Source organism: Elgaria multicarinata, chromosome 9 (genome assembly GCF_023053635.1).
Source record: "Elgaria multicarinata webbii isolate HBS135686 ecotype San Diego chromosome 9, rElgMul1.1.pri, whole genome shotgun sequence".
NCBI classification, from domain to species: Eukaryota; Metazoa; Chordata; class Lepidosauria; order Squamata; family Anguidae; genus Elgaria; species Elgaria multicarinata.
Window position 1 is genome coordinate 94,409,432 of NC_086179.1, and position 19,193 is coordinate 94,428,624.

Sequence of the window (19,193 nt, forward strand, 5' to 3'; positions counted from 1 at the left end):
GCTTAATGCAAGGCTGAGGTAGGCCTTGTTCTCAGTGAAGTATCAACCTGTGTGTTGGTTACAGTCTGCAGATGTGGGCTCACCAAACTGAATGCAGAATGGAAGCTCCACTGATCCAGAAATAAGTGTTTCCACTCATTTCTGGGGTTTCCTGTAGAACTGCTAAATCTCTGTTGCACCAGCGGTTGCTCCTGCTGCTGCAGCACAATCAGCTGCTCTCTCTTTCTAAAAGGTTACTTCAGAAACAAGTTTTGTTTTTGGTTATTTGAGGGCCTAATTATGCCTGCTGTTTGCTGCCTCCAACTGCTTTGAAGCTTGCCTTCCTGAGGATGGAATAGTCCAAGGAATTTGCAGTTTCAACCTTTTCACCTTCATTCCTCCTAGATATTAATGAGTGTATCACTTCGAGCAACTCTTGTGGCATTGGACAAATTTGTGTCAATACACTGGGATCTTTCCGCTGTCAGCGTGAGACAAGTTGCGGAACTGGTTATGAACTAACTGAGAACAATCTTTGCAAAGGTATGCTTCACATTTTCCCCAGGGGGGGAAAATAGATTTTTGCCAAGATGATAAATCATCTTGCTTTCTTGAATCTAACTGTTTAGTAGCAGTTCACACAAAATTTAGCAAGCATGTCTGCCAGATATGCATGAGTGTTTGCAGAGGTAAATGCTCTGAAGTGGGAAGTGGAGACTTGTTTCCATACCTTCTAGTAGATGTGTGCTGCTGGCCATCCTTGATAGGCTGTAGCTGCCTAGTAGTTCTCCATTTTGTGTTCAGAAACCCTTCATAGAATCATAGAATAGCAGAGTTGGAAGGGGCCTACAAGGCCATTGAGTCCAACCCCCCACTCAATGCAGGAATCCACCCTAAAGCATCCCTGACAGATGGTTGTCCAGCTGCCTCTTGAAGGCCTCTAGTGTGGGAGAGCCCACAACCTCCCTAAGTAACTGGTTCCATTGTCGTACTGCTCTAACAGTTAGAATGTTTACTGCTGCAAACCCCAATAGATGCTTGGCAAATATGCTTGGCACATAAAGGGCAAAATGAGACAGTTGACAATGCATTTTCTTGGCGCCACTGGGCCACAGCCTTACCCCACCACTTGCCAAGAGTTCAATTTGTAGTGGAGGAACAACTGATAGAGGGAGCTTCTCTGTAAACCCCTCCTCTAGCCCCCTCTCACTCCCAGCTGGAGTGAGGGGAAGGCCCCAACAGTATGTCCTGGTTTGCTCATCACAACGAACTGTAGGTTAAACTATCCATAGTTAGTACTTACAACCTGTATGCCTCCTGCCTGCACACCAATTTGATGCAACGTGCAAACACAGAACTCTGGGTTATTATTATTATTATTATTATTATTATTATTATTATTATTTATTTATATAGCACCATCAATGTACATGGTGCTGTACAGAGTTGAGGGACAAACAACCCAGAGTTTGAACTCATGGTTTGCTGCTGGGTTAAAACTATAGCTTGGTTGTCCCTCAGTTCCAGGTTTGCACGTCCCATCAAACAACCAAGGAAAGGAGTGTTCCTGGGTTGTTTGAGAAACCGGATGCAAAGTGGAAGTGGCAAAGTGCACAGAAGGCAGCGTGTTTGCATTCTCCGGTGCAGCCCTGCCGGTTTCTGGGTTATTCTTGTCCTATTACAAATGTAAAAGCATGTTGTATGTAAATTAATATCTTGGTAGTCAGAATTTCTTTTTGAGATTTATTAGTTTGAATCAATTGCTTATTTTTATTTATTCTTACATTTATTGCTTAGAGATCCAGTGTGGTCTAGTACGTAGTGTTAGTCTTGGACCTGGAAAGCTTGGGTCCAAGTTCCATCTCAACTATGGACATGGCTGTGGGTGTCCTGGAGAAATCGCTCTAGGTGTGATCCTGCTGAAGTTGAGAATTTTTTAAGTTGCATTGATTCAATGAAAGAACAAATATGTGCTAAACGTTCTCCCTATGAAGTGAACGGTCTTCAAGATGTTGAATTTTAGCTGGATCATTTCTTGCATCTCTGCTTCTTTAATATTTGTATAACAGGGACCAACTTCACATTATTTGTTTTTGTCTGGATCAATGACATACAAGTTATTTTTATTTATTTATTTATTTATTACATTTCTATACCGCCCAATAGCCGGAGCTCTTGGGCATGTCTAAATAGGCTATTGCTGTATCCATTTGTGTCTTTGCACTAGTGGAAACCCCTGTTCATGCAAAGTGGATGCCATTTTTTGCAAATCCCCTAATTCACTACAAACACCACCCCCCCAAGCGTTGTTCTCGTGGGTTGGGGGACCCTCTGGAACAGTATGGGAATTGCGGCAAAAAACGGCAGTAGGTGGGGCGGAATCAATAAAAATTAGGTGCAGGGTAGTGATAGCCTTTGAATGCAAACAAATTGGGTCTGACCTGCTTAAATGTTGCTTGTGTCTGAAGCATGACAAGACAGCTCCAAAGACCTTCTGCTAACAAATTCTTTCTTTTGTGATGTACCAGATATTGACGAGTGTGAGACTGGTACCCATAACTGCCTCCCCGATTTTATCTGTCAGAATACTCCAGGATCCTTCCGCTGTCGACCCAAGCAACAGTGCAGGAGCGGCTTCATACAAGATGCGCTAGGCAACTGTATTGGTAAGGCACGTTGCACCTGGAAGCTAGTTAGCATTGAATTGGATCTGCTTGAGCCTCCCAGTCAATACTGAGAGAACAGCTGCCTCCATTTTGTCTCTTGAGAATGTTCTCAGTTTATGTTGCTGCTGCTGCTGCGGTCGCTGTGCTTTTCCCAAGGAACATTTTCAGTTATAATTTTAAGGGTAATGTTTCTCCCCTTAAGCGTTTATGCATTGAGAAGCATTTCCTTTTTAATTTAATTTTTGTTCTGTTACAGATATTAATGAATGCCTGAGTGCTAATACTCCTTGTCCCACTGGGCAGACATGTATCAACACAGATGGCTCTTACACTTGCCATAGGAATGTGCCAAACTGTGGGCGAGGCTACCACCTTAATGAAGAAGGAACAAGATGTGTAGGTCAGTACCAAGTGTCCATTTACTCCAGTATTCTGTCTCAGGTAGATTGATTGATCGATCATTACATTTATATCCCATCTTCCCTTCAGTGAGTATGCATGGGTCTTACCACACCACCCCGACAACACACATTTTATCCTCATGACATCTCTGCAAGGTAGATTAAGCTGAGATACAGTGACTGGCCCAAGAGCACCTTGGGAGATTCATAGGGATTTGAACCTGGGTCTCCCCAGTCATCTCAGTCCAACACTCTAACCACTGGTGGTGATGGCCTCCCCTGTTTTTACTCCCCAATACCTCAGTGGTGTTAAGGGGCATATGGTGCTTCTGAATATGGAAATTCCACAATCTATCACATTTGTTAGCTGTCAATAAACCTATTTTAAGCTGCCCTTATAGTTAGCACCACAACAGGCAGTGAATGTCATGTTAATTACATGTTGAATGAAGAGGTACTTAATTGTACAAGAAGTAAAGCTCATACTTTCCCCATTTAATTTATTGTTTATTCTCATATTTATAGATTAAAGTTGAGCCACAACGGTCTGTTTAGTCTCACTTTTTCTTCTGTTATTTTCTAAAAAAAAACTTCAATCTTGGGTATGTTTTTGACTGCTTATCTTAAAATTACTTCACTTTTTCATTTTAATCCTGAATATTAGAAGGAAATGTTCAAAAGGCCCAAAGTCTGGTTTTTAAGGCTATGTAATATTTAATCTAAAATGTCATAATACCTGAGCTATTTCGCTTCTGGGCCATGGGAGCAAAAGATATGTAAATACCTCTGCTTTTCTGACCAAGCTCCAGGAAATATCCAAGCTTGACTCAGCTAAATCTTAGGCAGGATCCCCTTTTATATACTCTCAGTAAGCCTTCCTCTAGCCTAAGTGACCAATAACATCTCTGCCTACGGTTACATGGACTGGGCTGGCTCACAGAGGGTATAGAGAGAGTATATGAATAATCACTCCCTAAGCTTTAGTTGAACCTGGTTGGTAAGCTTCCAGCTCAATGATTGCATAGCACCCTTGTTCTAGGGGCTCTAGAGTTTCCCTGAGCTGTGCCCTATGGAATAGCTCAGTCTGCAAAATTACCAAATCCCAAATCCGAGGCAAATAGGAGTGATTTGGAGGGCTTTGAAACAGATCCAAATCGAATCGAAACAAGTCCGAATCAGTACGAAGCGAATCGGTATGATCTGAATCAATTTGGATTGATTCTGACCTTTTTTCAAGCACAGATACATGAAAATTGGCACCATGATAGGGCATCAGTAGGGCTTTAGACCTGCCAAGTTTGAAACACATTGGTTTATCTCCTGATTCTTAGGATTTTTTTTTAAAAAAATAGGTTTTTAAAATTATTATTTTAAAAATACGCTGTCATTTTTAAAGTTAAAGAGATGAAACTTAGCACCAAGATAGTTCTTAAGTAGGGCTTTAGGCATGCCAAGGTTGAAGCATATCAGTTCATCCCTTGTTTCGGGGGGAATTCTTAAAGTTCAAACTCAGACCTCCTCATTGGGTTCTAGCACCTTGAGAAGTAACCAAGTTTCGGGGGGGGGAATGAAATTACAGATAAAGACATGAAAATTAGCACCATGGTAAGCCTTCAGCCATGCCAAGTTTGAAGCAGATCAGTTCAACCCTTGTCTTTTGATGGAATTTTATAAATGTGTGCTTTATTATTGTGTACAGCTTGTGCACAACACACAGCAGAGACACACAAACAAAGCAGAAAACACTGAGAGACTAAACAACACAGAACTCACAGAGGATAGTTGTTGTTGTTGTTGTTGTTGTTGTTGTTATTATTATTGGCTGTGCTGCTTGCAGTGCAATAAGATGGACCCTGAAACAATCCTCCTCTTACCCTCCTATTAAGGGGATGCCAAAGCATCTCTCACTGTTCATATTTCCAACCACTCGCAGGGCTGGTTTCTTTCTTTCTGCCAGCCTCTCTGGGCCAACCTGCCTCTCTGCCCTCCTGGTGCCTGGGAGATGGCATACTTGGTCCCAGTGCTCCATGGCCATTGCTGCCTCTTCTTCTCTGTGCCCGCTTCACAGGGCTGGTTTGTTTGCTTTCTGCTGGCCTCTCTGTGTCTGCCCGCATAGCTGCCTCTTTGCCTCTATGCCTGCCTGCCTGAGCACCTGCACACTTCTCTAATATGATCTGTCTGGTCCTGCCTTGCAGGGCTGGTTTGTGTTTCTGGCTTTGCTTTGACTCAGTTTCTAAGACACATTGCTCCCAGCCAGGTAATGTGTATATTGCAGGCAACCTACTTTCCTGTTTCTCTCTGGATGGGAAGAGCCTGAGGATGTGTCAGCTTCAGAACAAACAAAAGAAAAGTAGGGGAGATTTGCACTTGAAGGGATTGTGTGAGCTTGAATGAATACACACCTTCTCAAATCACTCTTTGCTTTGAGTGGCTGCTTTAATTGTTTCCTTGAAAAATCACATTTTTAGCAGTGGATTACAGGAAAACCACTGCACAGAAGTGTCTGAAACTTGGCACACATGAGCACCTCCTGGGCATATGTAAGGTCACCAACTTCCATGTTTCTAAATTGAAAAATAAAAAAGGTATAACACTTTGCTTTGACTGGTTTGCCCGAAAAATCACATTTTTAGCAGTGGATTACAGGAAAACCTCTAAACAGATGTGTCTGAAATTTGGCACATATGAGTACCTCCAGCGTATCTGTAAAGTCACCAACAGAAGTTATAGGCATTTTCCCCCCCAATGCAAGTCTATGGGGAAATGAAAAATCCAAATAATTCAGACATCTGAATCTCAATTCAGATTCGGATCCGAGGTGAGGCGGACTGGGTCCCGAATCAATTCAAAGCGAATTGGGGGGTCCGTGCACAGCCCTAATTACTAACCTAATTTTACATTGTTGAACTGAATACCTGCCAGTCGTTTTTGCTGATCTTCTCATATTATGCTTCTATCTGTAACTGTTTTTTTAATCTTTCCTCTTCCCCAAGATGTAGACGAATGTTTGTCACCCAATCAGCCTTGCGGAGAAGGCCACACTTGCATCAATTCTCCTGGCACCTACCGTTGTGAGTGCCGAGCTGGCTACTATTTTGATACAATTACGAGATCTTGCTCTGGTAAGTGACGTGGTATTGGCTCTGCCTTAATACAACAGTTTCACACCCTTTCTTTACTCCAGTTTTCCAACCCTTTGACAAAAGGCAATACAGAGGCATTTGTTTTTTTTTATATTTGTTCATAAGGATGTATGTTCAGCTGTGCTTATTTAATCAACAGATCATTTGATTTGTAATATGACTTGTATTAGGCCACAGTTTAAATAGATGATAGTTTGGCAATTTAAAACTCCTTAGCAATAGCCAGCCGACCCATCTTCTCAAGGCTTTTGGTTTAGGCATTGCAGTTCCATTCATTATACATTTTAATGGAAATAGCTTTTCTTTCAAAGATGGTCATTTTTCCTGATTTTAATGATAGGTGGGAATGATAGAAAGTGTGCAGATAGGTTTCAACCCTATAAACACTTACCTGGGAGTAACTTACCCGTTCACACATTGCGGCAGCCATGGTAAGGCTGTAATGTGCAGCCACCATTCTGAACCTGTAACCACCACTTGGGGGTTGTTGTGTCATGAGGACCCAGCGAGTGTTAAACAACCTTTGCATAACCCACACTCACCGGGTTTACATGACGACCTCCACACTGGGGTTGCATATGCAAACTGGTACCCACAGGCTCATCATGGGTTAAATAAGACATGGCGAACCATGTCATCTGAATCGAACTCATGACCTTACTGCTGAATAGACGTGTATAGGATTCCAGTATTAATTTGCTTTCGCTTTTTGTGTTTGTTTAAAATGGTGCTAAATACATTTAAAACATTTTTCTATTTTACTTTGTTTTTTTTTAACCTTCTGTATCCTAAAGTCTCACAATGGCACATAACATTAACACTTTGGGAATATCTCTTTATCAGAACATGTTAGGCTTATAAGATTCTAGTGAGAAAAGAGGCTGAAAATGGGACCCCAAAACTGGAGTATTTTTATTTATTTTTTGGAAGGAGTTTTAAAGGGTTTGTGACTGTGGCAACAATGTCTTTTTTATCTTTAAAATTCTAAATTATTATGACACAGAGTTCCTCTCAGCGGCCACCGGCTGTTAGCTGTCATTTCTCCTCAGAATACCCCAAACACTGCATTGTCCCAGGGTATTCCACAGGAAGAAATGGCAGCTACCATTAAAAATAATGGCAGTCCTCACTATTGAATGGCATTTTTGGTAGTAGCTACAATTTTTCCTGGAATGGTAGTAGCCTGGAATGATGTTGCATATCGAGTATTCTGGGGGCAGGAGGAGGTAGCAGTTACTGAGAGGACCTCTTTGTTGTTTTAAAATAAAAAGGGGTGGTGGAGGAGGAGACCACTATGTCCCTGCTAGCCATGGTTAGCCTGCTAACCCCATAAACCCTTTAAAAAATTGCCCCTCTGAAAAAATCTCCAAAATGGCCCTGCAAAATGTTCTAGCTGTGAATGGGGTGGAAAATTGGAGGGGGAGCAATCGCTGGCAAAAAAGCTCTGGTATTCCATGGAGGAAAAGTTATCAATGGCTACTAGACATGATAGCTATATATTACCTCCAGTATACCAGTTGCTGAGGACCATGAGCATACTCATTTGGGCTTCCCATGGACATCTGCTTGGCCACTGTGGGAACAGAATGCTGGACTGGATAAGCTTCTGATCCACCCAGTTCTTCTCATGTTCTTACGGTTTGGTCCCATGTTGCTTCTGTAACATATGATGCTCTGGTCATGTGGGGCTATGCTGATCATGTCATTCCTTCCCATACTGGCACTGGATACTGGGGCTGGCACAAGAATGAGTGCCCTGTTATTGTGGCCTGATGTGACCCAAGTTTACTACAATACAAATCAGGTATGGGGCCAAATTTAGGAACATATTTATTAAGCCGCTATCACACTGTTAGTACAGTATGAACTAGGTTGAAGGTAGGGTAAAATGATCAATCTGAAGCCATAATGCTGTTTGTATCATTCAGATGATGTTGACAAATATATATTTTCTAGCACCTGTTTTATGTCTTTCCCTGTGAGTGTAAGCAGAAATCTTTATAGTGACTTATTTATTTCCATAGATGTTAATGAATGTCGCCGATACCCTGGTCGTTTGTGTGCTCACAAATGTGAAAACACTGCTGGTTCTTATTATTGTAGCTGTACAATGGGTTTCAAACTTTCAACTGATGGGCGGTCATGTGAAGGTGAGATGTTCTCCGTCACAAGTTCATCCTAGTTGCAGCCTTTAGAGTGCAATCCTGTACATGTTTACTCTGAAGCAAGCCCCATTGAGTTAAATGGGACTTGTATCCAAGGAAGCCTGTCTAGGACTGCAAGCTTAGAGAGCCAGTGTGGTGTAATAGATGGAGGGCAGTATCCTGCTATGTCATGATATTGCGCTAGCGGAAACCAGGTTCCAAACTATGCAGAAGAGGAGAATTCAACTAAAGTTATGTTTGCACAGCTGCGGTTGTGTGCAACCAGTTAAACAAGTGTTTGCATAACAAAAAGATTTGGCAAAGCTCTGCTGGCACTATTTGAGTTTGCAGAATGACACCATTGGATACTGCCCAGAGTGTCAGATAAGACTGTGGTATTTCTCAGCTTAACCTACCCCATAGGGTTGTTGTGAGAATCAAATGGGTGGGAGCCTGGGGAGAACCACGCCTTGAGCAACTTGGAGGAAAGACAGGATATGAATAGAATGAAATGAAATGAATGTAGTTCTGTTCACAATGAATAGGATCAAAGTAAGGTCAATGACATCGGTTTGCATTCATGCATTTTTCTTGATTCTAGACCTGAATGAATGCGAAAGTAATCCCTGTAGCCAAGAGTGTGCTAACGTATATGGCTCCTATCAGTGCTACTGTCGGAGGGGCTACCAGCTTAGTGACATAGATGGGATCAATTGTGAGGGTGAGTAGCCGTCGTTATGCCTGCTCTCAATATGAACAATCTCGGGGGCTGTGAACAAATGTATTGGTGAAAAGCATTTTGGCCTTTTGCTTTATTAGACCTTTTTCAGAGGGTCATAACAATGTCTGCAGAGGTTATTTACAAGCTTGTCTTGTGTTTTTAAACACTGGTGCCAGTTAAGTTAAAGTGCAAGTAGCCACCAGGTTTTGCTCTGAGTGGAATTGGGCCAGTGGAGTGTTCAAGTTCCTCCTAGTGGGATTTCTCTGAGACTTCACCAACATTCACTGCTGGTTTGGAGAATTCAGGCATGAGATGTTGGGTGTCTCTGTCAAAGATTTTGGAAAGCTCAGGCTATGCACCTTGTGCTTAGCCAATACCTGCAAAGAAGTCTTAAATCTCACATACTGGAGCTTGGGGGGGGGGGGAAGCAAACAGGGATGAAATTTCTTCCTGAAATTTCTGGCGCTCCCTCACAGCTTCATCCCACGTACCTGCTTCCCTGGGATTTTCCCGTAGTTGTTTTTGCTACGACAGCGATCCTTTGCATACCAGGAAGTGAGTTTAAGGGGGGAAATGTAAAAAAAATCATTAAAAAATCAATGGATGACCCAATTCAATTCACATTTGGTATGCTTAAAGCTCTCTCTAATATCTATTACTGTGCCAATTTTTGTGTCTATATCTTTAAAGCTTACACAGATGTAAGCATTTGTTTAAAATCCTGGTCCTGCGTCCCAGCGGCGGCTCAGAAGATATGCTCAAAAAGTAGGGGCTAAATACGGCGAATCTTTTGGCTTTATAGCACAATTAAGGCAGGATGCATGGGAGTACTTCACAATCAAAGCAGATTATAAGGTGGAAAACTTCTGAGTCCTTTGCATGCAATTCACAGTAGGGGTGTGCACAGACCCCCCCCCGCTCCGCCCCGTGGGCCGATCCGCTCCGCGCCGCCCATACTCCGCTCCTCTTCACCGCGGAGCTCCGACTCCGAATCGGAGCTTCGCAGTGGAGGGGAGTGGTGCCAGGTAAGGCCGGGAGAGGAGGGCGTGTGTGTGTGTGTTACTGTCGTGCGGCGTTGGCGGCAGAGCCCGGTAAGGGACCAAGGGGGAGGGGGGCCTTACCTGCCTCCATCCGCGGTTCGTCGGCTTCTTCAGTTGAGCCCGCGGTTCAGCCAGGAAGTGCGGCCTAGACTTCCTGGTTGAACCGCGGGCTCAATTGAAGAAGCCGAGGGACCGCGGACGGAGGCAGGTAAGGGAGAGGAGGGGGGGTTTACCGGGCCGCATGGGCGACAGCGGCAGGGCCCGGTAAACCCCACTTACCTTTCCGGCGGAGCTCCGGATCGAGGCGAAGAATCCGCCTTCACCTCGATCCTCTTTGCCACGCTCTGCCGGCCCCCCAATCCTCTTCGCCTCCACCTTAAGGGGAGGCGATGCACCCCGCTCCGCTTCTAATTCGCCGGTCCGATTAGAAGCGGAGCACATCCCTAATTCACAGTGATTGCACAGCATAACGCTGGTGTGATAAAGCTCATAGTATCTTGGCATTGTGTGGCACTAGTGTTGAAAAGTCTGGTGTGACTTACAGGAGAGTGACTTACTGAGAAAGCAGAGCAACACAGCATTTAGTATTTGAGGCAATAAATGCAGGCTAGCGCCAGTTAAGAAGTTAAACTTAGTTTATTTGTCCTTTTATGCACATCATCAGAGAAGGCTATGTAACATGGGTTAACCACAAGCACCCACTAAAGCTGGGTGTGTGAGTGTAAGTAAGTGAAGGCATGAGATATGGTTACTTGCTCCCTCACTGCGTGGCACTGCTGCGGGGGCAGGGAAGGAGGAGGAAGAGGAAAGATTGGGAGCAGGAAAAATAGAACTGACCAGGCGATAGGAGATTCTCCATCACCCCTAGAATCTGGAACCATGTTGACTTGCTCTTATCCAGAACCAAGACTATTTGTCAGTGGAGATTCTAAGGTGAAATGCTACACGTACTCAAGCTCTAAGTCAATCATTCTGGTTAAGTGAAAGGCTCTTGCAACGAGGCAGTGAATTGCCTATGTTGTGCTTGCTGATTTTCGAATATGCTTTTCAGATATTGATGAATGTGCTTTACCCACTGGAGGACATATCTGTGCCTATCGATGCATTAATGTTCCAGGGAGTTTTCAATGTACATGCCCCTCTTCTGGTTATAAATTGGCCTCCAATGCCCGGAACTGTCAAGGTATGTTGAAAATATAACATGTGACATTCGTAAGCATAAAGAGCCAGCGTTTGTGGTCTAGAAAAAGAAGAATTATGGAGCCATTGCAATGTTCTGTTACAAAGTGAAACGTATATGGGAAAGCTGGCTATAAAAGTTTTGTCAAGTTGCTACGTGTGGAGCAGATTAATTTATGTAATGACATAACACGTCTTACAAAAGTAAGATGGACTGATACAATTTCATAAAATCTAGAGCCCAATGAACACACACACAAGCAGTGGAAGGCCAGCGTAAACAAGTAGTTTTTCGGAGCCTTCCTAAATGTCTGCAATGTTGAGACTTGATGGACTGCTAATGGCAACCCATTATAGAAGTGTGGGGCCACTGTGGAAAAGGCCCTATCTCGTTACCTAACTGTCATCAAAGGTGGGCATTGGAGAAAGGCTTCTGTTACTGTTGTTAAAGTGTGGGCAGGCTGATGCTAGTCGAGGTGGTCCTTCAAGTAATTTAGTCCCAAACTGTTTCAGACTTTAAAGGTTAAAACAGTGCTTTAAATTGGGCTGACAAGGTGGCGTATGAACTGACCACCTTCTTTGATACCTCGTTTACAAACTTATTATAAACTGCAATGGGAAGTGTAGTGGGAGAGCCCTACATGTCTCATTTTTTTACAAAACCCCAATAAAACTGGCACTGTGTTAATTTTACTTATGCTGTGGAGTGTGGATATTGGCCCAGCGCTCGTTCTCTCTCTCTCTCTGGTGCAGTAAACCTATGTCTGGATTGTACCACTTCAAACTGCAGGTGGGGGCTTACATGACTGAATGCTCCCCACGAATCCCCCTCAGGCAGAAATCAAGTATGTCAGGGAAAAGAGCTCTCACTATTATTCTGCCTGATGTGCTAGTTTTATATGTTGAGGGATTTTTTTCCTATTTGGAAGATTAGTCAATTGTGTGAACTCCACATTGCCATCTGAAGCAGTACAGCTGTCAGACATGGGTATGCTGCCTGAGTGTGAACCAGGCTACTGCCAAATGTGTACACCCACAGTAAGCATACTTCTCTCTCTTTGCTGCTTCTCATTTTACAGATATCGATGAGTGTGTGACAGAAACGCATACCTGCTCATACAACGAGACCTGCTTTAATATTCAGGGTGGTTTCCGCTGTCTTTCTTTAGAATGCCCAGAAAATTATCGCAAATCTGGAGATACGTAAGAACATTTCTTTATTCCTTTGATAGTGGTACTAGGACCAAACCTGACAAACCAAGCTACAGCAGTGAGCCTCCTCCCATTTCATACCTCTTGGTGTATGGTGCCCTCTTGAGGTAGTTTATTCTATAAGTCAATGATATGCATCTTAAATCAAGACAAAAGAAGGCCATCATAGGTCATCGATGGGAAGGACTGGCAATGGGTACAACTACTCTGTATACTGTCCATCTCTTATACCAGCCAAAAGGAGTTTTTTCCCCATCATGATCCACTATAAAATCATTGCCTGGTTGTAGTTCCTTGTTTCTAGATGTAAATTTACGATTGGTTTGTTGCACTGGGCTAATGTTAGAAATTATGGGCACCAAGAGAGTTTTAAAGCAAAGAAAGAATAAGAACGATTCATGGCTGTTCATTTCTTGTCCTCCTGGGACAACTCTGGGGCTGGCTTTGCAGAGAATGCACCTGGAGTTAGAGCCGGGCCTTGTCACCTGTGGTGCACTGTGGGCGAAGGTGTAGAACGCCGGGCCTTCACAGAAGCAGCAGCTCTACTAGGAGCTGAGGGGAAGCAGGCAAATTATACCTGACTTCCTCAACCTAGCACCCTCCAGATGTGTTTGGTCTACAACTCCCATTATCCCCAGCCATTGTGGTGTTAACTGTGCTGGTGGGATGGTGGGAGTTGTATTCCAACACATCTGGAGGTTGGGGAAGGCTATATTAGGTTGCTGATGGCAGAACGGAAAGGAGTTGGGCTTCATGAAGCACCGTCCATTGGGAGGTCCTTCTGCACAAGCCTTGCTGAAATGCACCAGAGCCACGCAAGTGCACTGTGGGTCATAAGCTTTCCAGAACAGCTCAGGCATTGAACCAATGATTGGGTTGTGAAACCAGTGCTCTCACAGCCAATGATGAGGGACATATCAAACTCTGCAACCTGGATTCATGTTCGGCCTTGGCCATGTTTATGTTATTTGGGAGGCAAGTCGTAAAAAAAAAAACACTTTTCTGTCAGTCATTTTCTGTGCTTTAATTTGTTTAGCACTATACTGCATTTGGGGAGGCATAAATATGTCTGATGTAAAAAAAAGGAGATTTGAAAAACCTGAAATAGTCCCTGGAAATTTCCTCACATCTTACTTTGCTTGTGCTGTTCTGCTGTTGCTCAATACCCCAGTCAGCTGCTGCTTCTGTGCCTTTTTCTTCCAGATTTGGCTACATGGCCACACCATGGAGGGCCTTGTCTTTGCTATGAACTAGCTTCGTTAGAACTCAGTGACTTAGGGTGCAAGGCTGGCACATCAGTTGCTGGGGAACTTGGGTGGGAGGGTGCTGTTGCACTCGTGTCCTGCTTGTGGGTCCCTGGCCGACGGCTGACTGGCCACTGTGTGAGCAGAGTGCTGGACTAGACGGACCCTCGGTCTGACCCAGCATCAGGGCGCTTCTGATGTTCTTTAATGCTGGCAGTTGTACGAGTTTTTCCTGTCTATACATACGCACAACTGCACCCTTAATCATTTGATTGACCAAGTGATATCTCTGTTGATGGGAAGAAGGCCATCAATTTGAAACAAAAGCACTCAAACAGCAGCCAGTTGGGGATACAATGAGCTAACTGAAATACTGATGCATGTCAGTTACCAAAGAGGAGAGCCCTTAATACAACCTCCCCACAATGGGGTGCCTGTCAGCATTTCCAGTGGCTCCCACAAAGGGGCCCCAACTGTGGTGGCCATAGGCATCCTCAGAAAACTCCCCAGAGGTGTAATACATGGTGCTGCCAGTGGACGTCCCTCCAGAGCACTCATTTAGCTCCCACACCCTACTTTTCAATAGTGCTGCAGGATCAGATGCTCTCAGACAATTCACAAACATGAAATTAGGTTCAAGACTCATAAAACTGCAAACAAGACACCTTATTGCTCCATTCCACGTATTCCAGTTCCTCTCTTTGAGAAAGAAGACTGGTTAAGACTGGTACTGACACTGTTCTGAAGCCAGGGTAGGAAATACTAAATCATGATACAAATGAACCCTAAGCCAAGTGAAGCAGAAACTGGAGGCTGGGGTCATCGTTGACTTTCACTATAGCAGGTATTTCCAAAACACTCCCTATGTAAAGTAACACTTTAGATTGCCTTAATCATTATGTGTGTGTGTGTGTGTGTATGAATGTTAAATCTTCATTCCCCCACCCCCTGGAATTGGTGTTTTGACCAGGTTTTTGTTCTTTATAAATAACCCAATATGTAACCCAATATTTAACCCAATATTTAACATGTAAAAAACAACAGCCTCTAAACTCTGTGGCTTTGGAATTAAGCCAAATATAACCACGGATGAAAAAAGGAGTAAAAAGAAACCCATCCCCAAATGGTAAGTTAAAATAATAAAATTAGAGCCAAAAGTGTGTGTGTGTGTGTGTGTGTGTGTGTGTTTTGCTTTTTGGTAATACTATTTATTTTTCAGGTTTATGTGGCTAATATAATTACAGAGTGCTGAAGGGATTACGGAAAGACTTCTTCAGAACTCTAGTGCTACAGGAAATCTTATCCTGCCCAACGGTTTCTCTCCCCCTACCCCATAGCACCCTTCCTCCAGCCCCTTGGATTTCTTCCACAGTGACACCTACAGATAAGCAAATGGACTAACAACGTGCTAGGCAAATCCATAAGAGAACGTAGTGGATTTGGATTCGCCTGAGCGGTTTCAGTTTGTTGGGTCCCCAGTAATAAGCGGAAGGTCTGCCCTGAATACTTACCTCTACCCACATAAGTAAGAGCAACTTAAAATTGAGCCCTGAAGGGTAGATTGGTATTTCGAATCTAATTGCACACAGTCATTTGTGGTGCATGACCCATGGCTGAACTTTGGACGTCAAAACCAGTAGTATCTCGAAGCTACCCCTTTGTGGCTATAGGGTGGAATCATTAGCACACATTTAAGTAAACCCATAATGAAATGTGTGGTGGATATTGTGGGGTACTAAAAAATAAGATAAAGAGATTGATGATTTCTAAACAATTCTAACTTCCCAGCCACAGCTCTATCTGCATCCAACAATATATTTCGGAATCAGCACTTTTTCATTTCCCCCTCACTTTTCTTTCCAACATTATTCTAAACTGCATGCATGGAGAGAGAGGATACTTGATGCATTTCTTTGTATTTTCACACCTCTTCATAAATATGGTGCAAGGAAATCGTTGTTCAGAAAACACCGTCCAATCCCTGAACTTCAAGTGCATGGGCAAAGGTGTGTGTGTGTGTGTGTGTGTGTGTGTGTTTATTTTTTAAAAAATGCAGTTATGACAAAACAAAACAAAAAAGGAGAAAACAACCCCCCAAAAAGAAACATATTCAAACATATCCAACATATCTGTTCACAATAACTATTGAACGAATTTAATTTTAAAATGAGAAAAAAGATTCAACAGTTACGTTTCAAATATATACATTAATATAAGCATAGAGACTAAACTGACTGTTGTAATGCAGCTCTTGCTGCATTTGAATTCCATACATTCAAATGCAGCAAGAGCAGTAAGATTTTCAGTCATTGAATGATAGGCGGTGGGTTTTTATCCTATATAGGGTGGGTGGGGCGTGATGCAATTCATTGCTCCTCCTGCTTTGTCGCTGCCTAAGGCAGGGGCTTACCCCCACCTCATAGGAGGGCCGGCCCTATTTTGGGCTACATCTCCCATCCGGCATGGCCAATGCCTGTGGATTGCAGGGGTTAAGTTCAAAATGCCTATATGGTAGCAAGCTGGCTCAATATGTCAGAGAGAAACATTGTGTAGCAGTGAGTAGGCAAAGGTCTTGGTCAGTGGTGAAGTCGAGCAAGCAGAGATGATCAGGAACTCAATACTGGCAAAACATTTAGTGGGTATCATTAGAAACTATGCGCTTTGAAGTTTTTTGTTTTGCTTTTAAGAGAAGTATGACGTTCTTGGAATTCTGTCTAAGGAGAAGAATGGGGCAGCCCTTAATTTCCCAAAAGCGAGGAGCCCAAACACAGGACAGCTTCAGCACCTTACCATCTGCCTTGGAAGAATAGCTTCTCCTTAGGGAAAAGGGGTGTGGTTTTTTTGCTGGCAGCTCTAGCTTCTTATTATAGTGAATAGTTTTAACCGGGGTTCTCCAGTACTTCGCGGGAGGAGGGCTGTTGAAGTAATACATCGCAAGATGAAGCTTCTATTGCTTATTCCATATGTATGAATGAATGAAGTAACAAGAAGTGTGCTTCACTGCATTCACCTGTGGAATGAAAGAAGAAGGACTACGCTCAAGGAAGATGGGGTCAAGGAAGCGTCACAGTTTAGAACGTGTTGTAAATCTGGGATGAGGGGTTCTGTGTTCCTCATGTGGAATTTCAAGACCAGCCTGGCGCCATTGGAATTCTATCATCCTTGGCTCTTGAATGAGCTCCTTGCTGGGCTCTGCCAACCTTGCTGCTCCTTCCACTGGAGAAACCTGGGACCTTCTTTATGCAAAGTCTGAACTCTGCCACTGAGCTATGCACCCACCTTAGTTATGTTAGTTAAGATTGAGGGGAGACATGACAGCACTCTTCAAATACTTAAAAGGTTGTCACACAGAGGAGGGCCAGGATCTCTTCTCGATCCTCCCAAAGTGCAGGACACGGAATAACGGGCTCAAGTTAAAGGAAGCCAGATTCCAGCTGGACATCAGGAAAAACTCCCGGACTGTTAGAGCAATACGACAATGGATCCAGTTACCTAGGGAGGTTGTGGGCTCTCCCACACTGGAGGCATTCAAGAGGCAGCTGGACAAGCATCTGTCAGGGATGCTTTAGGGTGGATTCCTGCATTGAGCAGGGGGTTGGACTTGATGGCCTTGTAGGTCCCTTCCAACTCTGCTAATCTATGATTCTATGTGGGCAATTGCCTTGAAGACGTACTGAGTCAAAATAGCCTTGGCTTCTCCTTTTCACTTCCTTCTCTTTTCCTCTCCTCCTTGTGCAATGGTTGCTAATCCCCCCTCCCTTGTCTTGTCTTCTCCCTTTTCTTGCAGTCGTTGTGAGCGCTTGCCCTGTCACGAAAATAAGGAATGCCAGAGGCTGCCCTTGAGAATAACTTCTTATCACCTCTTTTTTCCTACCAACATTCAAGTTCCCATTGATATTTTCCGTATGGGCCCCACCAGTACTGTTGCTGGGGATAAAATTCAGCTCTCCATCATCAGCGGGAATGAGGAGGGTATTTTCACCACCAAAATGGTGAGCAGCTACAGTGGTGTAGTGTCCATGCAGAAGCAGAACCCAGAGCCCAGAGACCACCTCCTGACGATTGAGATGCAACTCTTCCGTCGTGGAACTGTCAGCACCTTCTTAGCCAAGCTATACGTCTTTATCTCTGCACAACTCTGATCGCTTGCATGTTGGCATCCGTTGATCTCACCCTCGGCAGCGGCTTCCTTCTCACCATTTTTTAAAAAAATAAAGTTTGAATGAGAAATCAGTTCCTGCATGCTGCATTTGCATTTTATTTATCGTTATCTGTTTATAACCTTTTTTTTTTTTTAACATTCCTCCTTACCTGCTTCCCCCCCCTCAAATTTATTTATTTTATTTATTAAAAGATTTATATCCCACCCTGTATCGCTAGGATCTCAGGGCAGCATACAGATAAAATAATACAAATGGTAAAAAGCAATAATATACATAGCTAAAAACAAACCATTAATTAAGCTAAAACTGGTATAGAATTTAAAAACTATGAAAACTATATGCAACTTTGGTGAATTTAGCCATCAAAGGCTTTGTGAAAAAGCCATGCTTTAACTTGCCGGTGAACTGAGGCCAGCACTGATGGCAATTGGGCCTCCAAGGGGAGGGCATTCCACAGCCGGGGTGCCACCACAGAGAAAGCCCCCTCCCATGTCCCACCATAGCATATGTTTCACGTTGGTGGGATGTGGAGGAGGGCTGTTCCCTTGGGCAGGCATCTATAGGGAGAGGCGTTCCCTCAAGTATCGAGGTCCCAAGCCATTTATCATTGCCAACACCTTGAATTCCGACCGGAAGCATATAGGCAGCCCATGCAATTCCTTTAAGTGGTCTTGGTGGGATGTACAGGTCAGCAGTCTGGCTGCTGGAGTTTGCACTAGCTGAAACTTCCAAGTCGTCTTCAAGGGCAGCACCAATTAGATCATCCCTGTGTCTAAGAGGAAAGAGAGCAACTTTTTCTGGTGAGTGCCCAAGCCGTTAAGACCAGGATAGATAACAAGTGTTCTTCTTCGTGGTCTCTGTGCATCACACTGATGGGCTCTGCGCCTGCACGGAGTCTCATCCGGAAACTTCCATAGCCTAGAGTTTTGGCGGGAACCCTATGTGTACTGCGCATGTCCTAAGGGGTTCCTGCCCAAGACCCTCAGTTCTTCATTTACCGCCATTGTGGCAACACTCACCTCCGACTTCTCCGTTCGTCGAACTACCTAGAGTAAAAAAAAGTTTATTATTTCTTAGTTTATTCTATCTTTACTATCGTCTTGTTATTCAATCTTTATCTTTGCGTTTTTTTCTTTCCTCGGATTATTTTCGCGATCTTTGATCGCTACATTTTGGCGTATGGCCATTAAGGCCCCCTTCCGAAAGTGTGTTCGTTGTGGGGGAAAACTTCCACCCACTGACGGACACTCACTCTGTGTTTTGTGCTTAGGCGAAGGACATAAGGTAGAAACCTGCCACCA

The 19,193-nt window shown here is 43.7% G+C and overlaps 1 protein-coding gene across 2 annotated transcripts in view; it reads left to right on the plus strand.

Moving 5' to 3' along the window:
- Nucleotides 1-19,193, plus strand: part of FBLN1 (fibulin 1) — a 100,295-nt gene that overhangs the window by 41,839 nt on the left and 39,263 nt on the right. Inside the window, exons 7-15 of one of the 2 annotated variants that reach the window (XM_063134360.1) lie at nucleotides 385-522; nucleotides 2,508-2,645; nucleotides 2,902-3,045; nucleotides 6,040-6,168; nucleotides 8,214-8,339; nucleotides 8,935-9,054; nucleotides 11,146-11,277; nucleotides 12,353-12,476; nucleotides 17,517-17,962. In XM_063134360.1, the coding sequence (XP_062990430.1) occupies nucleotides 385-522; nucleotides 2,508-2,645; nucleotides 2,902-3,045; nucleotides 6,040-6,168; nucleotides 8,214-8,339; nucleotides 8,935-9,054; nucleotides 11,146-11,277; nucleotides 12,353-12,476; nucleotides 17,517-17,871 (1,406 nt within the window). In that variant the 3' untranslated portion in view covers nucleotides 17,872-17,962. Of the gene's footprint in view, nucleotides 1-384; nucleotides 523-2,507; nucleotides 2,646-2,901; nucleotides 3,046-6,039; nucleotides 6,169-8,213; nucleotides 8,340-8,934; nucleotides 9,055-11,145; nucleotides 11,278-12,352; nucleotides 12,477-17,516; nucleotides 17,963-19,193 lie in introns of those variants that run through there. The other variant, XM_063134359.1, reaches the window with a different exon arrangement.